Source organism: Triturus cristatus, chromosome 1_1 (assembly GCF_964204655.1).
Source record: "Triturus cristatus chromosome 1_1, aTriCri1.1, whole genome shotgun sequence".
Classification (NCBI taxonomy): Eukaryota; Metazoa; Chordata; class Amphibia; order Caudata; family Salamandridae; genus Triturus; species Triturus cristatus.
This window is the reverse complement of record NC_140579.1, coordinates 94,445,656-94,471,927: the sequence shown is the minus strand read 5'-3', so window position 1 is coordinate 94,471,927 and position 26,272 is coordinate 94,445,656. Positions and strand designations below refer to the sequence as shown.

The following is a 26,272-nucleotide window of genomic DNA, read 5'->3' as shown; positions in this document are numbered from 1 at the left end:
TATAAAGCCGTGCCTCACGAAACCCCATCCATTGACCTTACACACTTTGGCCATGGTGATAATCAGTTTCCTTCTGGATTTCTCCACTGACCCAAGGCAACCGCCCCCCCGCCAGGCCCTCCGCACTATGATCTCAGAGAAGATTACCTCTGCGGGACGGATCAGGCGTGCCAAAGCTGTTTGGCTTTTCTGCATGTTCTCTAGTAGCGCTCGCCTTCCTAATTTTGCTAAGTCATCCCCCCCCCAGGTGTGCCACTACCGCGTCTGGCCTGCCACCTTGTCACAATGCTTCGCCCTTCTGTGCCCGCATCACGTAGGAGTGTCCCATGATCCACCCCCTCGTTTGCGGACCTCCGGGACCTAGATGGGGCGGGAGAAATTGGACTCAGTACGCTGTTGGGCGTATGTAGCGCTTGAATGTGCTGGATGTCCAGCACCCTATTCCCTTCATCAGGCCGTCCTCCAACCCTAGCCCCGCTGCCGTCGTGGCCGCCCCTATTCTGAAAGAGTGGGAGCCATATGCACGCGCGGGGAGACCCTTTTGTCTCCAGGGTTTTTCCCATTACTGCTATGAATTGGAAACGGCTGAGGAATGCCCCTTTCCTATGCCTGAACAGTGGCCCCTGGCTCGGTGCCCTGTGCCCTAGGTGCTCCTTTAGTAGGAACACCGAGCAGCAAGTCGCATCCTTGATGCAGTGTATCCTGGTCAACTTCCCCTCGCCTGCCTGGTCTGTCTTGGACCGCCAGAGCCGCACGGCCATGTGGCCTTCGCCTATTTCGACATCTTTTCTGTGGATGCAAGCTGCCCCAGGGTCCTTAACTGATGGGGCTACAAGCTCGCTGACCCAGTAAGCCCCAAAAAATGCCATCGTGAAAGCTGTGCGAAAAAGCGTTATCTCCTGCTTAGAGGAGGACACTTCTGCTAGTGCCCCAAGCATCCCTTGCAGCATGTTAAAGTGTATGGGTCACCTTGCGTCTTTCTTCGGCTGTTGCAACCTGCCCCATCCCTTCACTGCCATTCTGCATTTGAACGCCCTGGTTGGGTCTGCCTGATCCCCCAATTTTGAGTAGTATGCTACTGCATTTAAGTGTGCCTGGGCCCAGGTTTTTGTCTTCCCTCATACAAATGCCCAGTCAATGAAATCCATGATCTCCTCCTGAGAGGCCCACTGGTTCCCTTCTAGTCCTGTCCTGGCCCTGAACGTATCCCAACACTTACTGTATCGGGTGCTAGTTTTTGGGGCCAGTGCATTGTACAGCTGTGTCTTCAAACCCAGCCTGACACTGAAAGGACTGCTGCACACACAGGGACAAACCAACTCAGCCTGACACTGAAAGGACTGCTGCACAAACAGGGACAAACCAACTCAGCGGGACACTGAAAGGACTGCTGCACACACAGGGACAAACCAACTCAGCCTAACACTGAAGGGGCTGCTGCACACACAGGTACAAACCAACTCAGCCTCACACTGAAAGGACTGCTGCACAAACAGGGACAAACCAACTCAGCGGGACACTGAAAGGACTGCTGCACACACAGGTACAAACCAACTCAGCCTGACATTGAGAGAGAGGGCTGCTGCACACATTGGTACAAACCAACTCAGACTGACACCTAGAGGACTGAGGCACACATAGGTACACACCAACTCAGGCTGACACTGACAGGGAGAGCTGCACACACAGGGACAAACCAACTCTGCCTGACACCGAGAGAGAGGGCTTCTGCACACATAGGTACAAACCAACTCAGCCTGACACTGAAAGGACTGCTGCACACACAGGGACAAACCAACTCAGACTGACACCGAGAGGGCTGCTGCACACACAGGTACAAACCAACTATGTTGACACAGAGAGAGGGCTGCTGTACACGTAGGTACAAACCAACTGAGCCTGACACTGAGAGGGCTGCTGCGCACACAGGGACAAACCAACTCAGCCGGACAATGAAAGGACTGCTGCACACACAGATACAAACCAACTCAGCCTGACATTGTAATAGAGGGCTGCTGCACACATAGGTACACACCAACTCAGACTGACACTGAAAGGACTGTGGCACACACAGGGACAAACCAACTCAGCCTGACACTGAGAGGGAGGGCTGTTGCACACATAGGTACAAACCAACTCAGCCGGACACTGAAAGGACTGTGGCACACGTAGATACAAACCAACTACGCCTGACACTTAAAGGACTGTTCCACATACAGGGACAAACCAACTCAGTCTGACACTGAGAGGGCTGCTGCATACACAGGGATAAACCAACTCAGCCTGACACTGAAAGGGCTGCTGCACACACAGGGACAAACCAACTAAGCCTGACATTGAAAGAGCTGCTGAACACACAGGTACAAACTAACTAGCCTGACACACAGAGAGGGCTGCTTTACACACAGGTACAAACCAACTCAGCCTGACACTGAAGAGGGATGCTGCACACACAGGAACAAACAGACTGAGCCTGACACTGAAAGGACTGCTGCACACACAGATACAAACCAACTCAGCCTGACACTGAAAGGACTGTGGCACACACAGGGACAAACCAACTCAGCCTGACACAGAGAGAGAGGGCTGCTGCACACACTGGGACAAACCAACTACCAACTCAGCCTGACACTGAGAGGGCTGCTGCACACGTATGTACAAACCAACTCAGCCTGACACTGAAAGGGCTGCTGCACACACAGGGACAAACCAACTCAGCCTGACACTGAAAGAGAGGGCTGCTTCACACATAGCGACAAACCACCTAAGCCTTGGCACTGAAAGGACAAACCAACTCAGTCTGACACTGAGAGGGCTGCTGCATACACAGGAATAAACCAACTCAGACTGACACTGAAAGGGCTGCTGTACACACAGGTACAAACTAACTAGCCTGACACAGAGAGAGGGCTGCTTCACACACAGGTACAAACCAACTCAGCCTGACACTGAAGAGGGATGCTGCACACACAGGGACAAACCGACTCAGCCTGACACTGAAAGGGCTTCTGCACACGTAGGTACAAACCAACTCAGCCTGACATTGAAAGGGCTGCTGCACTCACAGGGACAAACCAACTAGCCTGAAACTGAAAGGACCGTGGCACACACAGGGACAAACCAACTCAGCCTGACATTGAGATAGGGGGCTGCTGTACACATAGGTACAAACCAACTCAGCCTGACACTGAGAGGGCTGTTGCACACATAGGTACAAACCAACTCAGCCTGTCACAGAGAGAGAGGGCTGCTGCACACACTGGGACAAACCAACTACCAACTCAGCGTGACACTGAGAGGGCTGCTGCACACGTAGGTACAAACCAACTACGCCTGTCACAGAGAGAGAGGGCTGCTGCACACAGAGGGACAAACCAACTACCAACTCAGCCTGAGACTGAGAGGGCTGCTGCACACGTAGGTACAAACCAACTCAGCCTGACATTGAAAGGACTGCTGAACACACAGGGACAAACCGACTCAGCCGGACACTGAAATGGCTGCTACACTCACAGGGACAAACCAACTCAGCCTGACACTGAAAGGACTGCTGCACACACAGGGACAAACCAACTAGGCTGACACTGAGAGAGAGGGCTGCTGCACACGTAGGAACAAACCAATTCAGTCTGACACTGAGAGGGCTGCTGCACACATAGGGACTGCTGCACACACAGGGACAAACCAACTCTGCCTGACACTGAGAGAGAGGGTTTCTGCACACATAGGTACAAACCAACTCAGCCTGACACTGAAAGGACTGCTGCACACACAGGGACAAACCAACTCAGCCTGACACTGAAAGGGCTGCTGCACACACAGGGATTAACCAACTCAGCCTGACACTGAAAGGGCTGCTGCACACACAGGTACAAACTAACTAGCCTGACACTAAGAAAGAGGGCTGCTTCACACACAGGTACAAACCGACTCAGTCTGACACTGAAAGGGCTGCTGCACCTACAGGGGCAAACCAACTCAGCCTGACACTGAATGGACTGCTGCACACACAGGGACAAACCAACTCAGCCGGACACTGAGAGGGCTGCTGCACACACAGGGACAAACCAACTCAGCCTGACACTGAGAGGGCTGCTGCACACACAGTTACAAACCAACTACGTTGACACAGAGAGAGGGCTGCTGTACATGTAGGTACAAACCAACTCAGCCTGACACTGAGAGGGCTGCTGCACCTACAGGGGCAAACCAACTCGGCCTGACACTGAAAGGGCTGCTGCACACATAGGTACAAACCAACTCAGCCTGACACTGAGAGGGCTGTTGCACACATAGGTACAAACCAGCTCAGCCTGACACTAAAAGGACTGCTGCACACACAGGGACAAACCAACTGCCAACTCAGCCTGACACTGAGAGGGCTGCTGCACACGTAGGTACAAACCAACTACGCCTGACACTTAAAGGACTGTTCCACATACAGGGACAAACCAACTTAGTCTGACACTGAAAGGACTGTGGCACACACAGGGACAAACCAACTCAGCCTGTCACAGAGAGAGAGGGCTGCTGCACACACTGGGACAAACCACCTACCAACTCAGCCTGAGACTGAGAGGGCTGCTGCACACGTAGGTACAAACCAACTCAGCCTGACATTGAAAGAAAGGACTGCTGCACACACAGGTACAAACCAACTCAGCCTGACACTGAAAGGACTGTGGCACACACAGGGACAAACCAACTCAGCCTGACATTGAGAGAGAGGGCTGCTGCACACACAGGTACAAACCAACTCAGCCTGACACTGAAATGGCTGCTGCACTCACAGGTACAAACCAACTCAGCCTGACACAAAGAGAGAGAGGGCTGCTGCACACACTGGGACAAACCAACTACCAACTCAGCCTGAGACTGAGAGGGCTGCTGCACACGTAGGTACAAACCAACTCAGCCTGACACTGAAATGGCTGCTGCACTCACAGGGACAAACCAACTCAGCCTGACACTGAAAGGACTGCTGCACATACAGGTACAAACCAACTCAGACTGACACTGAGAGGGCTGCTGCACACGTAGGTACAAACCAACTCAGCCTGACACTGAAATGGCTGCTGCACTCACAGGGACAAACCAACTCAGCCTGACACTGAAAGGACTGCTGCACATACAGGGACAAACCAACTAGGCTGACACTGAGAGAGAGGGCTGCTGCACACGTAGGAACAAACCAATTCAGTCTGACACTGAGGGCTGCTGCACACATAGGGACAAACCAACCCAGCCCGACACTGAAAGGACTGCTGCACACACAGGGACAAACCAACTCAGCCTGACACTGAGAGAGAGGGCTGCTGCACACACAGGGACAAACCAACTCTGCCTGACACTGAGAGAGAGAGGGCTGCTGCACACGTAGGTACAAACCAACTCAGCCTGACACTGAAAGGACTGCTGCACACACAGGTACAAACCAACTCAGACTGACACTGAGAGGGCTGCTGCACACACAGGGACAAACCAACTCAGCCTGACACTGAAAGGGCAGCTGCACACACAGGTACAAACCAACACAGTCTGTCACTGAGAGGGCTGTTGCACACACAGGGACAAACCAACTCAGCCTGACACTGAAAGGGCTGCTGCACACACAGGTACAAACCAACTAGCCTGACACTAAGAAAGAGGGCTGCTTCACACACAGGTACAAACCGACTCAGTCTGACACTGAAAGGGCTGCTGCACACACAGGGACAAACCAACTCAGCCTGACACTGAAAGGGCTGCTGCACACACAGGTACAAACTAACTAGCCTGACACTAAGAAAGAGGGCTGCTTCACACACAGGTACAAACCGACTCAGTCTGACACTGAAAGGGCTGCTGCACACACAGGGACAAACCAACTCAGCCTGACACTGAAAGGGCTGCTGCACACACAGGGACAAACCGACTCAGCCTGACACTGAAAGGGCTGCTGCACACACAGGGACAAACCAACTCTGCCTGGCACTGAGAGGGCTGCTGCACACGTAGGTACAAACCAACTCAGCCTGACACTGAAAGGGCTGCTGCACACACAGGTACAAACTAACTAGCCTGACACTAAGAAAGAGGGCTGCTTCACACACAGGTACAAACCGACTCAGTCTGACACTGAGAGGGCTGCTGCACCTACAGGGGCAAACCAACTCTGCCTGACACTGAGAGGGCTGCTGCACACACGGGTACAAACCAACTAGGCTGACACCGAAAGAGAGGGCTGCTGCACATGTAGGTACAAACCAATTCAGTCTGACACTAAGAGGGCTGCTGCACACATAGGGACAAACCAACCCAGTCCGACACTGAAAGGACTGCTGCACACACAGGGACAAACCAACTCTGCCTGACACTGAGAGAGAGGGCTTCTGCACACATAGGTACAAACCAACTCAGCCTGACACTGAAAGGGCTGCCGCACACACAGTTACAAACTAACTAGCCTGACACTGAGAAAGAGGGCTGCTTCACTCACAGGTACAAACCAACTCAGCCTGACACTGAAGAGGTCTGCTGCACACACAAGGACGAACCAGCTCAGCCTGATACTGAGAAGGCTGCTGCACACACAGGTACAAACCTGTGTGTAAAACAGCCCCCTCTCTGTGTCAGGCTAGTTAGTTTGTACCTGTGTGTTCAGCAGCCCTTTCAATGTCAGGCTGAGTTGGTTTGCCCCTGTGTGTGCAGCAGCCCTTTCAGTGTTAGGCGTAGTTGGTTTGTCCGTGTGTGTGCAGCAGCCCTCTCTTTCAATGTCAGGCTGAGTTGGTTTGTACCTACGTGTGCAGCAGCCCTCTCAGTGTCAGAACACAACAACAAACCTTTGTGTGAGATGACAGTAGGGGGATTAAGGCAAGAAGTAGAATATTCTAGATCCACATACAACACAGTGGGTCAAGAAACATGAAAAAGTAAATTTTGGTGAGTAGCTGGATCTCCAGTGATTCGCCGGTTCGGGAGATTCCCGGGACCTCCGGTGTTTACCCCAGGGGTCTTTCCGGCGACTATCTTGAGTCCCGAATCTTGCCACAGCGTCTACGGTCCTGAAGGCTGGGCACGTGGGGGATATATCCTCATGCTGGTGGCCGCTCCCCAGGGCCTTATCTGCTGCCAGAGGAGACCCCGGCCTACATATACATTGAGGGTGCTTCTTGATTTCAATGTCAGCCACCCACATATGGTGGCTTTCCAACTTTCGGACAGTTTGGCCCTGATTCGAGGGCCCGGATCCAAGAACCCAGGAGGCAGTGGATGGCTGCGAAGACCACAGTGAGTGGGGGAATAGCGCTTTGCCTGCAAGGGCCCTGTGTGCGCTGTCTCCCCTTTAAAGTGCAGCTGCATGCTGCCGGCCGGGGGTGCCTACGGTGTGCTGAACGCTACCTCTACCCACAGGAGGGTAGGTGGAATCTCTGTGAAACTTATTGTCCTGCATCAAAACTGCCACAGGCTCTGACAGCTACCGTGGACGCTGCTGACATACTGCCACATACGGACCACATTTCCCAGCACTCTGTGCAGCGCGCAGGCTGCTGACAGGGGTAACAAGCGCCAGGAGGCGCATAAGAAGCGGCGGAAGTTACCGCGTTACTGCGACAGACCGAGGCAGGGCTGGGCCACCCCCTTCACATCTAGGGAACAGAAGAATCCAGCGGATAGTAGAGTGGACTCCAGGGTGGCTACAAAGGTACTGTGTGTTTGTATCCTCCACGAAAATGAATCCAGTTTGCAGAATGAGCAGGCGTAAGGCAACGGGCTCTATGGTGGGGGGTGGGGTCAAGGGGACTCTTGATGCCTTTCTAACTAGAGTGGAATCATTATTAGTCCACGAAATTCAGCTAACGGAGAAGAGACTTTCCCCGGACTCCATAGTGGCACAAAAACGATCTTCGATGGGCAGTATAGCCATGACTAAATCCCCCAACGTTGGAGCCCTTCCGCGTCAAGCAAAACTGGGAGGTGGTAACGATTCAGAAGGCCCAATTTCCACTGTTATGCCCACACAGGTTACTTGCTTATCACCCCAATCTATTGAGTCGCAGTCTGTGAGCGGCCCTTCAGAGAATGATGCAAAAGATATTGGGGAGGGCACTGACTCAGGCTTATTGTCAGGGCAGGGGGTTGGGGCGATCGCATTGGCTTTACCAACTATAAGTGTGGAAAGGGCATTTAAACCAAATAGCGCAACTAAGATATCAGATAGCGAAACAGCCTAAGTGAGGCGAACTAGGGGTGGGGGGTCGTCTAACTCCAAACAAAAAAACAAACAAAAGCCCAGATCAGTGTCTAAAGCCAGTAGGCCCACGGATATAGAAGGCGCTGAAGATAACCTCCTGTGCTCCAAATGTGGAGAAGTTAATGTGGGACAGGGAGTGGATGTTGACTTATTGGCAAGGATGGAAATGATGTTAACCACTCTCCTAGGGCCTGTACTGGAGAAAATTAGATCAGTGGAAGAAAAATTGTCGCTGTTTTTGGTACAGAGTAGCGCTTCTACCATCATGGCCAAGGGGCGCACAATTAATAGCCCGGATGCATTGGAGGGCCCCAACCTGCCAGATGTACCAACCATAACAGAGGGGAAGAAGGGGAGGAATAACATCAATGAACGACCACGGGGCACAAATGATGGGGCGAGTAGAGGACCAAGTCCTGGGCTCATAGAAGGAAAGGCACCTAGCATACATATTAGCCCTGGATGTAACAGGCAGGAGAGGGAAGGAATTTTAGGTCATAACACCAACCAAAAATGAATCCCCACTAACATAGGCGGAAGACCAACTAGATATCCCAGACTTGCCATCTCTACTTTCCTACCTACACAGGTGCGGCTGGGGGACATCTTAAGGATTTTAAGGGCCCTAGGCCAAACGTATTTAGGGGGCCCCTGTGCAGATCACATTTGAATTTATGATTCAGTTTCAGCTCTCTTGTGTCCTCTTTGGCCAGATCACAAACAGTGCACAGACACACAGGTTCACATTCTAAATGTGTTTATAGTTAATATTCAGGGATAGTGATGTATTTTCCAATATTGTAAAATAGTAGAAGCTCACTAATACTACTGCAAATAATCACTATGACATCCTCTCATTTCTCATATCTGAGATCCTGTTTGGATCTAAAATAAACATTTTTCATGGATGTTGCATGAAACAAAACCACATTTGTCATAAAATGTCTAACTAAGTGCGCGAAAGCAAAAACACACAATTGATTGACGGAATGCAGAACAAATCAAGACATTCACCCCCAGTCAAGATCTGGGTTAAATCCATCATTCTTTTGCTCAGTCTGGAATCTGGGGATCACGGTTCGATCCCTGGCACCGGCAGCAGATTAGCCCAGCACCATGTGACTCTGGGCAATAGCTTGCTTAAGCTTCCCAACGGCCCCCAGCGCCTAGAGACCCTTACGGGTGATTGTTCGCGCTTTACAAATATGGATTATTATTATTATTATTATCACAACACAAAAAAGCGAAGTTTGTATGCAGCTCTTTAATGGCAGTTCATAGGTCACTGTCCTATGTTAGGATAGTAACTTCTGAAATGCAAGTAATACAAGGATATCTGTGACAAAGGCAGTAACCCACTGAGCTATTCCCATAAATTTCAGTTTATCAGCATTTAAAAACTACCAACAGACAAATGGTTGCACTGGAGTAGGATCATAAATCACCAGTTATCTGAGTTTTTTTTTTTATTGTTGTTGTACATCGGTGGCAGATTCACTGCGAGGGCCAAGGCTCATGTTTGGGTGGGCCAGGCACATGTTTGGGTGGGCCTGACCCACCCGGCCCACCCTCTAGAACCGGGCCTGCCTGGGATGGTGAGCCACGCTCTATTAAGAAAGGGCACTCAGCAAGTCCAGAAGCACGATGTGCGCTTTCACTATCACTAACATATATTAGTGATTGTGAAGGCACAGAAGGCTTGCTGCATGCCTTCTGTTAATAGAGCGCGGCAGGTTGCGTGTCTTTTTAAAAAGGTTTTCATGTTAATTGCAGCGCCCGACATACTAATATACGGGCTGCATTTAAGATGAAAACTTTCAAATAGGCACACAATCTGCCTGCAGCCGCGCTCTATAAACAAAAGGCATGCAGCAAGCCTAAAAGCATGACGTGTGACTTTCACAATCACTAATATATGTTAGTAATTGTGAAAGCACATGGTACGTCGTGCCTATAGTATTACTGCGTGCGCTTTCTTCATAGAGATCGGCTGGGGCAGATTGTCTGCTTTGTTTTTAAGTATTCATGTTGATCGCAGCGCCCGTCGTGCTTCTACAGGGTGCTGCGATTAATATGAACATCTGCCTCAGGGGATGTGCAGTGTGTGTGCGCGCTCCAAAGAAGACACTGCGCGCTCGGAGTGTCATAGGTGCGTGGGCACCCAAGCGCGCACCTTCCGGGGAACAGTGCTCATAATTATTTTTGTCTGCCCCCCTTTTTGAAAGTGTAATATATAATTCACTTTTTTGTGATCACTAGGGTTTGATTGAGCTAAAATTGGGAAATAAATGAATTCAAAGTTGTTCTGAACAGGCATCCTCAAAATATGTCTTGCCCAGCACTGCAAAAATCCATAAGATCACAGTGGCACCACCTCTTTCTTTTGGTAATCTGGTCTTCTGCAGCCTTTAAAACATGGAAGTGTACATAAGTCGCAGGCTAAGTTTCAGGATTAAAAGGAACGAGCTTTGTCTTCCACTATCTTTTAAGGCTTCATGTATTAGGCCTGGGCGTAGTTCGCGGAGTTTTGCTAAGCGGAACTCCGCGAAGTTACAAAAAACTCTGCGAAGTTCCGCAAGTGGCGGAGTGCAGTGCGAACTGCAGTTTGTGCTGGTATTCCTGCCGCTCGGGTAGAAATCCTACCCGAGCGGCAGCTCACGCTCGCGAACTTACTGATCGCAAACTTACCGTTTGCGATCGCGAGCGGGTTAAAAACTCCACTGCACATCGTGAAGCGGAGTTTCTGCACTCCATGAGCTCCGTGGAGTGTGGAGTGCAGGAAACTCTGCAAACTCCGCGAACGGAGCGAAGTTCACCACCCAGGCCTACATTTATTCATATCAGGTTTCTATGTCGGTTTGTGTATGTGTGAAATTCCTTCTGTACTCAATGTTGACTTCCACTACTAAGTCAGACTGTGCTTTGGCACCGGATGGATTTAATTTTTCTGTTCTGTACTCAGGGTCCAAGCCAACGTGCCAGCGATGGAGGTCCTGGAGCAAGAGCTGACCTGGATGGAGTCGTACCTGCCCACACTTGGTTCCCCCATCGTGCTCTGCCACAACGACCTCTTATGCAAGAATGTAATTTACAACGAGACCAAAGGTATGGCTTGTAACCATCTATAATTGAGTGCTCACTGAGGAGATAGGCTTATTTTAAAAGTCTCAAGTACATGGGGATAACTCTGTGATTAGGATTTTTTCATCCCAGGGTGACTGACAAGTTCCCTGAAGTTAAAGGCAACCCTCTCTACATCAAGTGATTGACAGTGGGCTTCAAGGTTATTTAAAACCTTCTTTTCATACACAAGAGCAACTGGATTAATTGAAGAGAGAAAGGTACGATCCTGTTCTAGAAAGAATTTACTCCCTAATACCTCTAGGGTATCCAAAGATATTGGAGTAGATGCCTCACTTACTATATCGTGACATGCTGCATCACTGGTGCCTATCCCCTGGTAAGGTGGTACCCCCAGGGTGGACTCAACCACAGAAATTGGAGCTCCTAGATAAAATCTGGCAGGATAAGCAGGGATCCATAAGAAAAGTTGAAAGTTAAAATACCTACAGGTATACCCAAAGTGTTTCTATATTTGTAGTGTACCTGGGGTATGGATAAACATGTTTTTGAGGGTTGTATTGAATCTAGCTGTTCAATTAACCCTGCTACATACACACTAACATGTTTTGGCCCACAATAGGAGCCCGTCTGGGACCTTGGTCAGGACTATTTAAAGTATTCCTGCCTTGCTACGCATGCATACCATGCACCTTTGTGAGGCCTAAGTGTAGGAAAGTAGTATCTGCTTCTTATGGTTACCCCCACTTTTTGCTGATGCCTCACTGTTTTAGGACTAGTCTGACTGGGATCCTGCTATCCAGGACCCCAGTCTATCTGCTTTCTCCCTTAAAATGCTATGTATGTACTTCAGGTACACTTCAGATTGGACAGTGAGACACCCTTATCAGTCCCTAGTATATGGTACCCCAGAGGCCTCCCATGGGCTGAAGCATGTATTATGCCACCAACGAGTGGCCATTCAAAATGACACCACAGGCCTGATACAGCAGCCTGTGTAAGCAGGTGCTAGCACCACTTACTTAGATATAGGTTCACTATATCTATCTAAATCACTACACTTAAAAACCTATCAGTCACCCCTATGGCAGGCCTTATCAATCCTGAAGGCAGGGGGCTGGGTTTTACCTGAGAGGGTGCCCCTGCATGAGCAGAGCCCCTCTGCAGCCTTCGGAGACCATTCCCAGGGGTTGTCTGTGATGCAGCCAGACATATAGTTTAAGTTGCATTATAACCTCGCAGTAAATGCTAACTTTAAAACGGCTGCTTAGAAACATGTCGTGTATGGTGTCAAACACCTTGGAATCATACCTCCACACCAGTAACTGGTGAGGGAGGTATGATTCCACCCTTCCAAAGGGGACATGTGTGGGTCACCGGTCTACCCGGTACCAGTCTTCTCATCCCGGGCACAACAAAATGGACCCTGCCAGCCACAGACACGATTCTGCTCTCCTGCTGCTGAGCCAAGCTCGAGCAGAGGAAGGCATGACAATAGACATCCTGTCACAGGAAGGTGTGACCATCTCCCAGACAGGATTTAGTGTATTGGGGCTGGGTGGGTGCACTCTGAGAGTGCCAGAAAGCCTGCACTGGGGGGACATTTGGTGTCCCTGTGCATAGTCCAGCTCAAACCAGTTCTGGGAGCCATTGGCTCCTGCTCTGGTGCGAAAATGGAAAGAGAACACAGGTGTAGCCACCCCTCTGTCCTGCCCCTCCCCTAGGAGGGTCCCCTGAATCTGTCCAACCCTTTCCCGTGGGTATAAAGTGGGATACCTGGCTCCAGGACTTTAGATTTTACCTGGACAAGATTCTGCTAAGAAGAAACCAAGTACTTCGACTGTTTGCATGATGCTGGACGACTGAAGAATTTCCCTTGGAGTAAATGAGTTACTCCCCTGCAGAAGCAGGCACCTAAGCACATCTGACCGGTTTGCTTCTCCCGAGCTCCTGAGAACTCCGTAGATTTTAGCAACACAGGGGGTGGGTTTCCGAAGGTCCCTGAAGTTGATCTGATCTCTCAGCAATTCTGGGACCAGTATCCCTCGTGGGGGCCGTGTAACCCGAACCCCTGTGCACTGCGTACATTTGCAAATGCATATGCTTGTTGGCGATTCCTGAGCTTGTGCATTGGACTCCGAGTAGTCCTGACCCCGAGTAGTAATTGCACCAAAGATATCCAGCCTCCTCGCACTGAGTGCTCCGTGGGCTGGTGCTTTGCAGACTTGCTTGAGGTCTCCTCACGATCCATGGTCCGTTGGCCTGTGGGTCCTGGTGAGAGTCACCTTGTTTGTTCTTGGGATTCCCTGGTTGCTCCAGACGTGCCCTGACTCCCCCTTGCTTGGAGAGTCTCCTGGACCTTGCTGGTCCACACCGTAACCTGTCCTTCCTGCATGGGTTGCATTTGCCAAGACTTGTTGGTGCTCCAGCCAGACATTGACCCCTCAGCACTCGACACCGTTCGTGGGACAGCTCAACTTCGGATCCTGGTCATCCTCGACATCTCCTGGTCCCCGTGGCTGCAGAGTCAAGCATCCCTTCACACCTGAAGCACCCGTCATCGGTGGGCATTCAACTACCGACTCCTGGTCACCTGAAGTGACCCAGACTCTGTCCCCTCTGCTTTCAGGTTCCTCTCACCTAGAATCTAGGCTTGGATTCCACTGGTCACTCTTTGCCTTCTCGGCAGCAGTATTTCTTAGCAGCTCTCCACTGAAATCGACAAAGGTTTCCGACACCACTTGACCCCTATGCACCCAGCTCCTCTGGGATAGGTAACACGGGTACCTCGGTACTCACTGGTGGGTTGGCTCTAGAACCTCCTATGTTCCAAAGGGTTTGCTTGAAGTCCTCGTAGAAGTGTCCTTAAACTGTAATTTTACAACCACGACTTTCCCATAGAGTTGTACGGAGCACGCGGTCGTGTTTCCTCACTGCACCCGCACTCCGTGGGCTCCCTGTGTCACTACCTTGGGTGGTTCCTTGGGGTCCCGGCGATTCTACGTGCTCTAGGCACTGTGTCTGGTCAAGTCGTGATTGTTATAAAACATTTTTAGTATATGGTTCTGTCTCTCCCTGAAGCCCGCTGTGTATTGTGCTACTTACGAGTGTTCTATTGATTCAGTATTGTGTGCTTTATGTTCTAATCTCGTGTAGAGGTTAGTAGACAGTGTTACAGTAATAAATACATATTTTAATATAACTATTGTGTGGTTCTCCTTTCATTTGGTCATTCAGGAGGTGATATTCTGGTAAAATAAGTTGCTTGACATTCCTTCAAGATTAAGCCTGAAGGCTGCTCTCCATAGCTACCACTAGGATAGCTTTCTAAATGTTATCTTTGACCTCATACAGCATAAGGGTCGTGTGGACTGGTACAGGGTGCCCACTTTAATTAGTGGACAGCATATACCAGCCCACCTTCTCACACTAAGATTCTCACTTGTCTTGGTCTTCTGTCTTGGGGAATACCTAAGAGACAAAAAGGGTGCGTCAGTGAGGTTGAAGATGGATCCAGAAGTATACTATATCTACTTTAGCCCAATCTGATGTCCCAATCTGAATTCTGTCAAGACGTCTAGTGCTTCCAATGTCCATATCCATATCAGGATCAGGATTGTACTGCTCCTAATTCAGGATGACTTCCCTAGGTTAAAAACTCTGAAAATACTATTATGAGGTGCTACATGAAGTTGTTGTCCCATAACAGTATAATTGGCCTCTATTCCTTTTTCTATTTGTGGTTGGTCAGAAAGGATTTAAAAAACTTTACAGATGCAATTTCTCATGAGAAATACATGCTTAGTGGTTAAATGTAGTGTAAACTGATCACGCACACACTCTGCTTACCCTTATTTGGTGTCTTTCAAGGGTCATGCGTGTCTGGTGCGTGATGATGTCCTAGTGTCACACTCCTTTGGGGGAGGAAAAATAATTAGATATACATTTCAAAAGGACTTTTTCCTATTCTAATAAACATATAGGTGATGGTTCCCAATTGTGGTTGCCTATAGTGAATGAGATTCACATATGTAGATATTTTCCAATCTGGACTCTGAAAATAATTTCATAGTAAGGCTGTACAATACTACTGTCATTCACTTCATGCAGGTCATAAAACCTTTATTGGCCACATGTTCTTAGTGAAAGAATCCTGTTAGGTGATAGGGCTACACCCATCTGTCTGAGCTCAATTTCTTTAGCTGAATGTATAATTCAAAGCTCCCTCCAGCGTTCACAACTGGGGAGAGGATATGGCCTAACGGCTAGAGCGGTCAGCTGTGAAGCTAGGGAACCGGGTACGAGTCTCGGCAGGCACACTCAACATCCTATGATGAGCAAATCACTTAATCTCCTCGTGGCCAACAAAAATAAGAAAATTAAACTGTCCGTTTCAAACGCAACTGGTGCTCATGTAAAACACTCTGAAACCTTCGGGTCTAGTTCGAGCTATATAAAACTCCCCCCAAAAACTATTTTTTTTAAATTATTTTGTATGTTGCCATGCTTTAATGTGTAGTTTGAATTTGCTTAGGTGATGCACCCATCTAGCTGAGCTCCATTTCTTTAGCTGATTGTATAGATAAAATCTCCCGTCAGAGATCACAACAGGTTATTATTTTGTATACCCCCATGATTTAATGTTTAGTTTGAATTTGCTTGGGGCTAGCGGTATATTTGAAGCATTACCATCTCTCACGTACGCACTCATACTGAACCATATGTCTCGTGTCACAATGCTTGGATATGTTTATAGACACCATAATGCTCATCAGGCCCATTCTAGACCCACAATACATTTTAAAGCTTCCGCCATTCCCAATATGTACTCTGTATTATGTCTACGTACATGTGAAGACAACCCTCCAGGGTATGTCATTCATTTGCTTAGCATTGCACAGCATCCATGTGGATCACATGGGTGTTATCATGAGAACCGCCGTGAAGGAATCACTCCATTCCATGTCTCCTCTTTCATTCCATTCCAGTCCAGTTTAACCAAGTTTCCGTTCTCAACTTACTTCGTCAAGGATCTGACACCGCCCGTACACCTACGAGTTACCGCCTTCCAGACCGCTTGCAAGCACTGGTATGGGCTCAGCATCCGGTTTTTACGAGTTCATCGCTGGTTGTGGGCGGTGTTGCTGATGATGCGTTTGTGCTGCATGGCCGTTGGAATGCTGGGAGTTGGAGTTTGGTTTAAGTCCAGCGTGTCTTGCTGTGGGTAGGGTTAGTAGTGGAAGTAAAAACGTTCTTGGTTTTGGTGCTCCATCAGATGCCCAGATAGTATTTTAATATTTATCTGGTCTTCCCATTGATTTTTGTTTAATTCGGGAAGGGTGTTCTCACAAATTTTATAGTAGTTTCTTTCACCTTTGTATTTATTGCCTTTTATTGTTTGGTAACCTCCTGGGATTCTATGTACATAGGTCTGTTGGCTCCTTTCTTATATATTTATATAGAGTCATGTGATTATGGTCAAAATAGAGACCATAGTTTGATGCCTTCTCAACTCATATTATTGTATGCGTACTCTTACACTTGGATTTGGGTCTCCATATTCAATCTCAATGTGTGTTGGTTCTTATCTTCTAGGTGGTATGCCCCTGGCGGTTCTTCCAGGGTTCGGTGGTGATACCCCAATGTCCTATATTAGATGCAGTATAGTCTTAAGAGTATTGCTCATTTGTGTCTATTACAGTGGGTTGGCAGACACTCATTAACCCCTTCAAAAGAGGAGGGTTTGGAGTACCCGACTTTTACTTGTACTATCTGGTGGCACAGACGCATTACACTTATTTTTGGTATCACCCGGACGCGCGCCTGCTATTCCTGAAGCCTGGGCACACACAGGCCTGCCCTTATCCTCTCTCTACTATCCTCCCGCTCGGGCTTAGGAGAACACCGGCTGAGATCCATACACTACAAACCACAAGTTGGGCTTGGGTGCGTTTGCGCAGATACCTGGGGGCTGACCATCTGTACTCCCCGCATTTGCCGGTTCTGAATAATCACTGGATACCTCCCATTACTGAAATGCTGACACAGCATGCACTCACCCGTTGTCAGATACAAAATATGAGGGGCATGTTCAGAGACGGTCACTTGTGCACAGTAGCGGACATGACAGGTGATCGGTACGTAACCACACTAGACCGTTTTCTAGTGCACAGAACTCGAATGGCACTGGTCACTGCACTACGCCCTGAGACAGAGGAACCTCCTGAGCTCCCCCCACTTACAACAATTATTACTACACCTGATGGTGCACAGTTCTCCAGAATATGTCGTCAAGCACAGGCAGTCCGACCAATAATGGGAGGTGGCACGCGCGGCCTGGGAGGGAGACCTAGCGCAGCCTATGACATACAAGAAGTGGGCCTATTAGTTATGCACAGACATGCTTAGTGTCAAATAATTATAAACATAAGTTTATGCACTTTAGGTACCTGCATAGAATCTATGTCACCCCCATGTTGCTCACAAAGATGGATTGTACGAGGTTGAATAGCTGCCAGAGGTGTGCGATGGAGCATGCTGACTTTATTCACTTGGCATGGAACTGCCCTGCATCTAGAACAAATGGTCGAGACTGAGCTCCCCCACACACCCCTGCTGGCCTTACTGAGGTGTGTACTCCCTTTGAATCCGGGGGTTAGGCGCTTCACCGCCTACAGAATTACAGAATTCAGTTTGGGACAACAGATTATGCAAAAGTATTATACGGTTTACTTCTGGATACATCTTCAACCTCGCTGACCCACCCCTTTTGTCTCGTAGTTATTCCCCAAGACAAAAGTCCAAGACAGGTGAGAGCCTCAGGCCTCACGAGTGTGCATGGTATGCATGGGTAGCAAGGCAGGGATACTTTAAATAGTCCTGACAAAGGCCTCAGACCCAGACGGGCTGCTAGTATGGGCCGAAACATGTTGGTGTTTATGTAGTAGGGTAAACTGAACTCAATAAAAAACCTAAAAAATTCCTTTTTATTCATACCCCAGGTACCCTACAAATAAAGGAACACTTGGGTATACCTGTAGGTATTTTTAACTCTCCACTTTTCTTCTGGAGTTCTGTCGATCCAGCCAGATTTTATCTAGGAACTTCCATTTTTTGGGTTGAGTCTGCCCTGGTGGTACCACCCTACCAGGGTGTGGATAGGCGCTGATGATGAAGCATGTCACAATAAAGTGAGTGCGGAGTCTATTCCAATATCTTTGGATACCTTAGAGGTATTAGGGAGTAAATTCTTCCTAGAACAGCACCTTTCTCCCTTCAATTAGTCCAGTTGCTCTTGTGTATGAAAAACGACTTTTGGAGAATGCAACTGGTCTTGCTCTCCATTCTAGTGAAGAATATTTAAAACCTTCAACACAAGGAATCACAGTATTCATTATAGAGTTTGATAGTGATTAAGAGACTCTCTCTCTCGTTTGCATGTTCTTCATGGAAAATTGAAACAATGCCCCAGTTTACAGACCATGCTTGAGGTGATGCTGCACTCACTGAAACAGCACAGCATGATTGGTAGTACTCATTCCGGTGACTGGTAGCACTTGAGGTTGAATGGCATTTTTATGAGATTGCAGGTGCCTTGGTGGGTTAACAGCACCATTCAGGTGATTATTAGAACTGTTATGTAATTGGTATCACTGCAGCAATTAATTGGTAATTTCCTGGTTACGTAGTTATCATTTCTCTTTCAGGCAATTGTCAGTGCCACTCAGGTGCTTTGTATAGTCATGAAGAAGTGACTGAAATGTATCCTGGAACCTGACTGATGGTTTTTTTGTGAGGCGTCTCCTGGTATCCCAGTGAGTTGTGGCCCTGGCACGATGGTCACCGAGGACAAAATGACCTCCTGCTGTTTGTAGTTGATCAGCACCGTAAGACTTGCCTGCTCCTGCCTTTGTCCGTCTATTACCAATACTGAAACTTGTTAGGGCATCAGAAAGCAAAGCAATTTGGGCCTGTGCAGAGCCTATTTAGGTTCTAGTTCTGGTTTTAGCGCAGCTTGTGAAATAAAGGTTTGTAAAGCACATGTATGCCGAGGCTTCTTAGCGCTGGAGCTGTCATTACCTGAGCGGAGGAGATGAACTGGGGATAAAAATTAGGCACGAACAGCCATGTTTTCAGAGCTTTTCTGAACAATTGTCTGTTGGTTTGGCATCTTAAGGTAAAAGGCAGAGTATTTCAAAGTTTAGGGGCCAGATAGAAGAAGCTTCTTCCACCCCATTTTACAGTCTTTACCCTGGGGATGACCACCAAGGAGGCAGTCGATGATCTGGGGTTACGTTGGGGGATGTCCCATTTAATTTGATTATTGAAATACGCAGGTCCTGTCCCGTGAAGGGCCTTGTGGACAATGCAGAAGGCCTTTAATTGTACCCTCGCCGGAACCGGATTCCCTTGCAGGTCTCGGAGCCCTTTGGACACCGAGTTAAATTTGGGTATTTTAAGTAGCAATCGTGCTGCCATGTTTTGAAGGGATTGAAGCTTATGTATGGTCCTTTTATTTGCACCTAAATATAGGGCATTACAGTAGTTAATCTTTAATAAGACTAGGGTCACAATTACTGTTTTCCTTATATCCATCAGGATAAAAGGTAGGATTTTTTTTATAATCTTCAGGGTGTAAAAACAGGAAGATGTAATAGAATTAACCTGATCAGATAAGGATAATTGATCGTTAAGAAAGACACCTAGACTGTTTACTTTACTAACAGGGGATGCCTGCCCCTTCAGGCCACCAAGCTGTGTTCTAGGGTGCAGTGTTTTACCCTAAAAGTAGCATCTCGGTGTTATCAGTGTTCAACTTTAAACAGTTGTCACGCATCCAACTAATTATGTGGACCATACAGTTGTAAAATCTTATTGCTGCGTCATCCGGGTTTGATGATAGAGATGCCACTATTTGAGTGTCGTCCGCATAACAAATAGCAGTGAAGCCGTGGGAGGGGATGAGTTTGGCCAATGGGTCAACATAGACATTGGGCAGGGTTGGGTATAATGAAGATCCCTGGGGCACTCCACATGGCAGGGCGTACAGATGTGATGTATGCCCTCCCATCGTGACAGTTTGTTCTCTGTTTGTTAGAAATTATCTTAGTATCATGGAGGCTGCACCTGTGACCCCCATTTTAAATATGCGCCAAATGAGCACTTGATGGTCGAAATCTATGTTGTTCAGGGTCCATTTTGTCATTGGACTCCAGGAAGTACAGCAGATCTTCATTAAACGCATTTTCCAGGATTTTAGAAGGAAACGGCAAACAGGAAATTGGCCGGTAATTTTCGATCTCAGGAGGGTCTTGGGAGGGTTTTTTCATGGGCCGTACTAGAGATTTTTTCCAGATGTTTGGAAAAGATCCGGCGTTCAGAATGTTATTTAGAAGAGGTGCTAAATGGCTTGCTATGGTACTGGGTACTATGTGGAGAGCCATAGCCAGTCAGGGGTCCAAAGGAGAACCAGACTTGGTAGACAACATAAGTTTTTCCACTCGCTCAGGCGTGAGATGATTGAAATTATCAAGATGGGCCTGCGTAGTTACTTCACAATTCTCTAGGCAACCAGTAACGTCTGAGCTGTCTGCAGCTTGATGGCTAGAAAACTCGGCAAATACACTTTTTACTTTGCTAAAAAAGAAGTATGCTAATTTACAGCAAAAGTCTGTATTGGGAGTGTGCTGTTTGCTTTCGTCTAGTTTGGATAAGATTGTGACCGTTTTGAAAAGCTCACTGGCTGAGTTTTATGCCGAATTAATTTTCTCAGTGACAAAGAGTGATTTTGCTTAGATAATATCCTCTTTGTAGTTTTCAATAGCGTTTCTATAGTGATCTTTTTCCACTGCGGAGTAATCCTTCCTCCATGTTCATTCTTGGGCCCAACACTTTTTAAAAAATTCCTTCAGTTCCGGCGTATACCAAGGTGCTGACGGTTGCTTCCTATGGTTACGTTTCTGTTTTTTAGCGCAAAGCTTGGTAACTGCTGACTCAATCCAGCCATCAAAGTTGCAAGCTGCAGAGTTAGGGTCAGTATTTACACAGGGTGTTACTGAACATAGGGCCTGGTCTAATTCCAGAGTGTTTATCTTGTGCCATGGGTGACTTGTAGTTGGGTTTTTGGTATTGTGTATTGTAGAAATCTCTCCTGGGATAGTGAACTCAAAGAATACAGCTCTGTGGTCTGTCCAGGCCATGGATAGGGCTTTACGGAAAGATATCAAAGCATGGTTGGTATAGACACCATCAAGAGTATGGTTGCCTGTGTGTGTTGGCTCGGTAACGACTTGGTTTAAATCAAAGCTCTTTAGATAATCAATTAAGTTAATGGTATCTCTACATTCCATGGATTCTAAATGGAAATAAAAGTGCCCCAACAAAGTGAAATTGGAGAACTCCATGCAGGATTCCAGAAAGGTCTGCATGGAAGAGACAAACCTATTCCTAGGGTCAGGTGGCCGATAAATCAGAGTTCCGTTAAACGCTGTCAAGTTATTGATTTTAAAGGAAAACATAATGGCTTCCTCCTCCAGTTGGGGGATGCCTAGCTTAATATTATTGCGTTGGGCAACAGCAGCTCCCCCTCCCCATTGCCCTTCTCTATCAATTCTAAAAAAGCTCATAGCCTTTTGGTATTGCCACCTTGAGATCTGGATCGGAAGAGCTGTTGGTCCAGGTCTCTGTTAGAAAAAGTATATCCGTATTGTGCTGGTCTATAAAATCAGCTAGTTCATACTTGTGTTTGGGAAGTGACCTGACATTTAGTAATATGCAAGTAAGGAGAGAGTCCCATTGTTCATAATTATGAATGGGCAAACTATTTTCAAGCCAAGCGTGATATGTGAAGACATCATCATTCTTAATACAAGTTGCAAAATTACAGGTAGGACAAGACCAAGTAAAGGTGTCACTCTAAGCATTCATAGGTGTACCTTTCGTTTGCTTACCTCCAAGTCCTATGTCCAATAGGGCTTCTTGTGAATAAGACCTGTTAAAATTGTGGGCAGGGGTCCTGGCCCATGGCGCATTCCGGCCGCGGACAGGTGCAGACTGGCTTGCCTTAGGCACGCCAGCTGCGCGACCGCTGCACGCATCTGCCGTCACGTCAGCACACTCATTTATCGTATCGGGCAAAACTAGCCCACTAACAAAGATAGCGGCCCCGCTCTGACCTGCAGGGACCGACTGCCGTGCTAATCACTTCTCGTGGCCTACATTCAGAGCAGCAGAAGCAACAGGTGAGGCTAAAACAGCAGTAAAAACACATACAATGACAGTTTCTAAAAATTAATGCTTCCCCCGAGAGCCATAACCCAGCCCTGACTCAGGAGATGCCATGTGCTCCAGTCATAAGGCTGCACATTACTTATTTTCAGGAGGAAAAGTGGGTTTAAAGTCACAGCAAGCCTTCAATAACAACATACAGCTTCCCTATTATCATCCTGCTCAAAACAATGTTTGAAATCTGTGGTAGAAATAGTTCAAGGCATCTTGGTGGGCTCAAGAGACTGCCCCTGAACACTAGGAAAAACTCAAGGCAGTGGTGACCCACAACATTTTGAACAGGTGCACTACAGCACCGAGGCTGGGATTGCACAGTGCCTGCCTCATGCACACATTCAAAAAGTTTTCCAAGAAGTTGGCACCTGTGTGCCTGTCTAAAGAATAGTTATTATGGTGTGGCTGGGCTGCTCTAAAAACACACACAATGATCTACTAGATAATGGCTACTGCTCAATACATGGAAAACCAAAGAATCAATGCAAATAACAGGCCTCTGCGCATATCCACTCACTCATCTACCTCTTCATTTCTCTCAGGGAGTTCAACACCTACTACATTGATCTGTCTGTAACAGATTGTCTCTCACTCTGAAGTCAGAGAAAGAAAAGTAAACACCAAGTTTCCTCGGAAGACAGAGCCTAATATTTGACTTCTGTCTTTGGAATGCACTGCAAATGTGAAAAGATAAGGGCTCCCTAAAACAAATAAAGCCAGCAGAAAAAGCAGAATAATGTGAGTTACAAAACACAAAGCCAATGGTAAGCAATGGGCGGAATGGATTCTTACATCATTGTTGAAAGTATGAGAATTACTTTGAATATATGATGAAATACTTATGCATAGCAGTACAGCAAATCCATCCTCACGGAATACAGCGAGAATACAGAATACGTTAAACTGGCCTGCGCACTGTATTCCATGGCTAATACATTCCAAAGAGTGCAGAATGCATACCAAACCGTTGACACTGGCATGTGCATGTTAATAGAATCACAATGCAACACACTTTCCTGTTTTTAAACGGTAAGGAAATATACAAGAAAATATGAAACACATATGCAAAGTTGCTTAAAATACATAACTAGTGAAAATTTGAATTCTAATTAAAACCACATGGGCACAGCTATTTCATAAATTCAGCATATCTGACGAGAGGCTTTCTGATCCTGCTTGCCCCCTTGACTCTTGAAGCTACTGAATCCTTCATACACTCACTCTCCAAGTTGGAACCAGTTGATCTTTCCCTATTCATTTGCCCCCCCAGGTTGTCTAACAACTCATTGCTCTGCGGAACACTATTGTTGAATCTCACCAAAACTCCTTTGCCTTCATCATCTGCCTCATCAGCCACCTCTTTTTTTAAATTTTTTTAAATCTCTTTTATTACATTTTGCACTTTTATCTGTTGTTACATGTTTACATGATGTCACATTAATTACAAATGCAGAAAAGAACATGTCGTCAGTTCACTTGAACATTCATGGAGTACTGGCATATAGTTAACGACCCAGTCTCTGTGGCTGGAGTTTCAGTAGCCATAATATCAACTATAGAGTTGATAACATTTGCTCGCATAGCTATTAGTTGCTGTTCATTTCTTATTGCATTTAAAGATCAGCGCTTGCAGATATGTGTACAGCCAACTTCAAATTATGGCAGAATTCTTACGATGTGAGCGAATAGCAGAAAAGAGTAAAACAAACCTTAATGAAAAGAAACATTAACTCTCCCGTAACCCCCCTCCACCTCTCTATGTACATACTCGTGTCTAGCTGCTCTGTTAGCACTTGAACCCCCTGTGCCCGGTGGTGACGCATTGCTTAGTGCGGAATAAAACCGGCATTTATTGACTAGAGTGAGAAGAGGGAACATGTGCACATACTACGCCTGCGCTCGTCTGCGACCTGCGCGAGTCTCGGTCCGTGGGGTCCCCCGACTCCTCGTCTGTGTGTTGTTGTAGTTCAGCTAATCATGCGTTCCAGTATGCGACTATGGGGACTTGTCTAAGACCCAATGTTTCCTCTCGCCTGATAGCAATACTTTCTGCTTTAGCCAACGCAAGCATGGAATGCCTCCATGCCTGCGCATGCGGTGGTTCTGCTGCTTTCCATCTTTTCATTAGTAGTCTCTTAGCCACTACTATTCCTAAGACTAAAAACCTGGAAGTCACTTTAGTGGCCACTGTTCTCCGGAACTTGAGTAGCAGCATGTGTATCATGCTGGCTCCCACCTCATTACATCTGGGGCACACTGCATCTGCTCTATTAAAATATCTGTTGATGTTGGCGGGTGTGAGGTAGGCCCTGTGTATTATGTATAGTTGTATTTATCTGAATCGCATGTTTCTGGGTATGCGTGTTGGGCTTTTTAACATCTGTGCCCACTCTTTGTCGGTAAGTGAGCATCCCAGGTCTGTCTCCCATTTTTGGCGGAGGGGGTTCATGCTAATCGCAGCATGAAGAAATTCCTCCAACCTCTGTCTATCTCCCCGCTCACGAGCTCGTGTAGAGCTGCGTCAGTGCTTGGTGTATTTCATGTTGGGTGTAGAACATCTGCCCTGTGTCTGCGCATATGGCGCCGATGGGAGCATGGGTGTGTTCTTGTTTGATCAGCCAGGCGAGGAGCCGGCCAGCTCGATCCGCCGAGGCATGCGCGCGGGCCGTAGGCGCTGCATAATTGTGACATTTCAGGCGCTCTAGTAGTTCAGCATGTTCAGCTCGCAACTGTTCTAAGTGTCGCGGGTCCTTACCGCATCCTACGCCCTCTTGTTCCTGACGCAGCAGCTGGGATTCTATTTTCGTAAGGGAGGTGGATAGGTGTTTGCGAATATTCCATGTGGCTCCCAAACAGTGCCCCTAATCGCCGTCTTAAAGGCTTCCCATTTTATTGCTACGCTGCTCGCTGTGCCCTCATTCAGCTCAAAATATGTGTGCGTTGCCGTTTCTAGTGATGAGCGAAACTCTGGGTCTTCCAGCGCGCCAGTCTGTAGGCGCCATGTCGGTATTGGGGGTCGGCTTGCCTCCCATCCAAGTTGCATCCCTAGCGGGTTATGATTGGAGTGGGTCCGACCTAAGTAGTCTGCCCTCTTGATTAGCGGGAGCAATGAGGATGAGCCTACGATCCTGTCGAGGCGTACATGTAACCCTTGGACCGCCGAGTAGTACGAGTAGGTTTTCGCAACCGGGTTGATGATGCGCTAGAGGTCTACTAGTGCCCAGTGCTTGAGCCAGTTCGTGAGTGTCTGGGCATTGGATGTGGCTTGTGTTTTTTTGTAGAGGCGGAAATGACCTATCGAGATCCACATTGAGCACCGAATTAAAGTCTCCCCCTATCAACCAGGGGAGTCCAGCCCATGAAGCTAGCTTCTCTTAGAGGCTCACCAGGAAAGATGCTTGGTCTACGTTGGGTGCGTAAATGGAACCCAATACCAGTGGCGGACCATTGAGGGGTCCTCTGACAAATGTGTATCGGCCTTCGGCATCTGTGAAGTGTTCCTCTTGCACAAACGGGACCCCTGCCCTTACTCATATCAGTGTGCGCCGAGTGTGTCGTACCAAAAACCTGGCTTCTCCATCTTCTGCGCAGTTTGTCCAGCTCTGTGCGCATCATGTGTGTCTCTTGCAGCAGAGCTACCCGACCGAATAGCGCTGTAGGTAAGCGAAAATCGAGTAT

At 47.8% G+C, this 26,272-nt stretch overlaps 1 protein-coding gene across 2 annotated transcripts in view; it reads left to right on the top strand.

The window, feature by feature from the left end:
• The window catches only part of LOC146869597 (ethanolamine kinase 2-like), a 166,308-nt gene that overhangs the window by 41,567 nt on the left and 98,469 nt on the right, over positions 1-26,272 (top strand). For both annotated transcript variants that reach the window (XM_085607999.1, XM_085608080.1), the window contains one exon: positions 11,196-11,338. In XM_085607999.1, the coding sequence (XP_085464125.1) occupies positions 11,196-11,338 (143 nt within the window). The remainder of the gene's footprint in view (positions 1-11,195; positions 11,339-26,272) is intronic.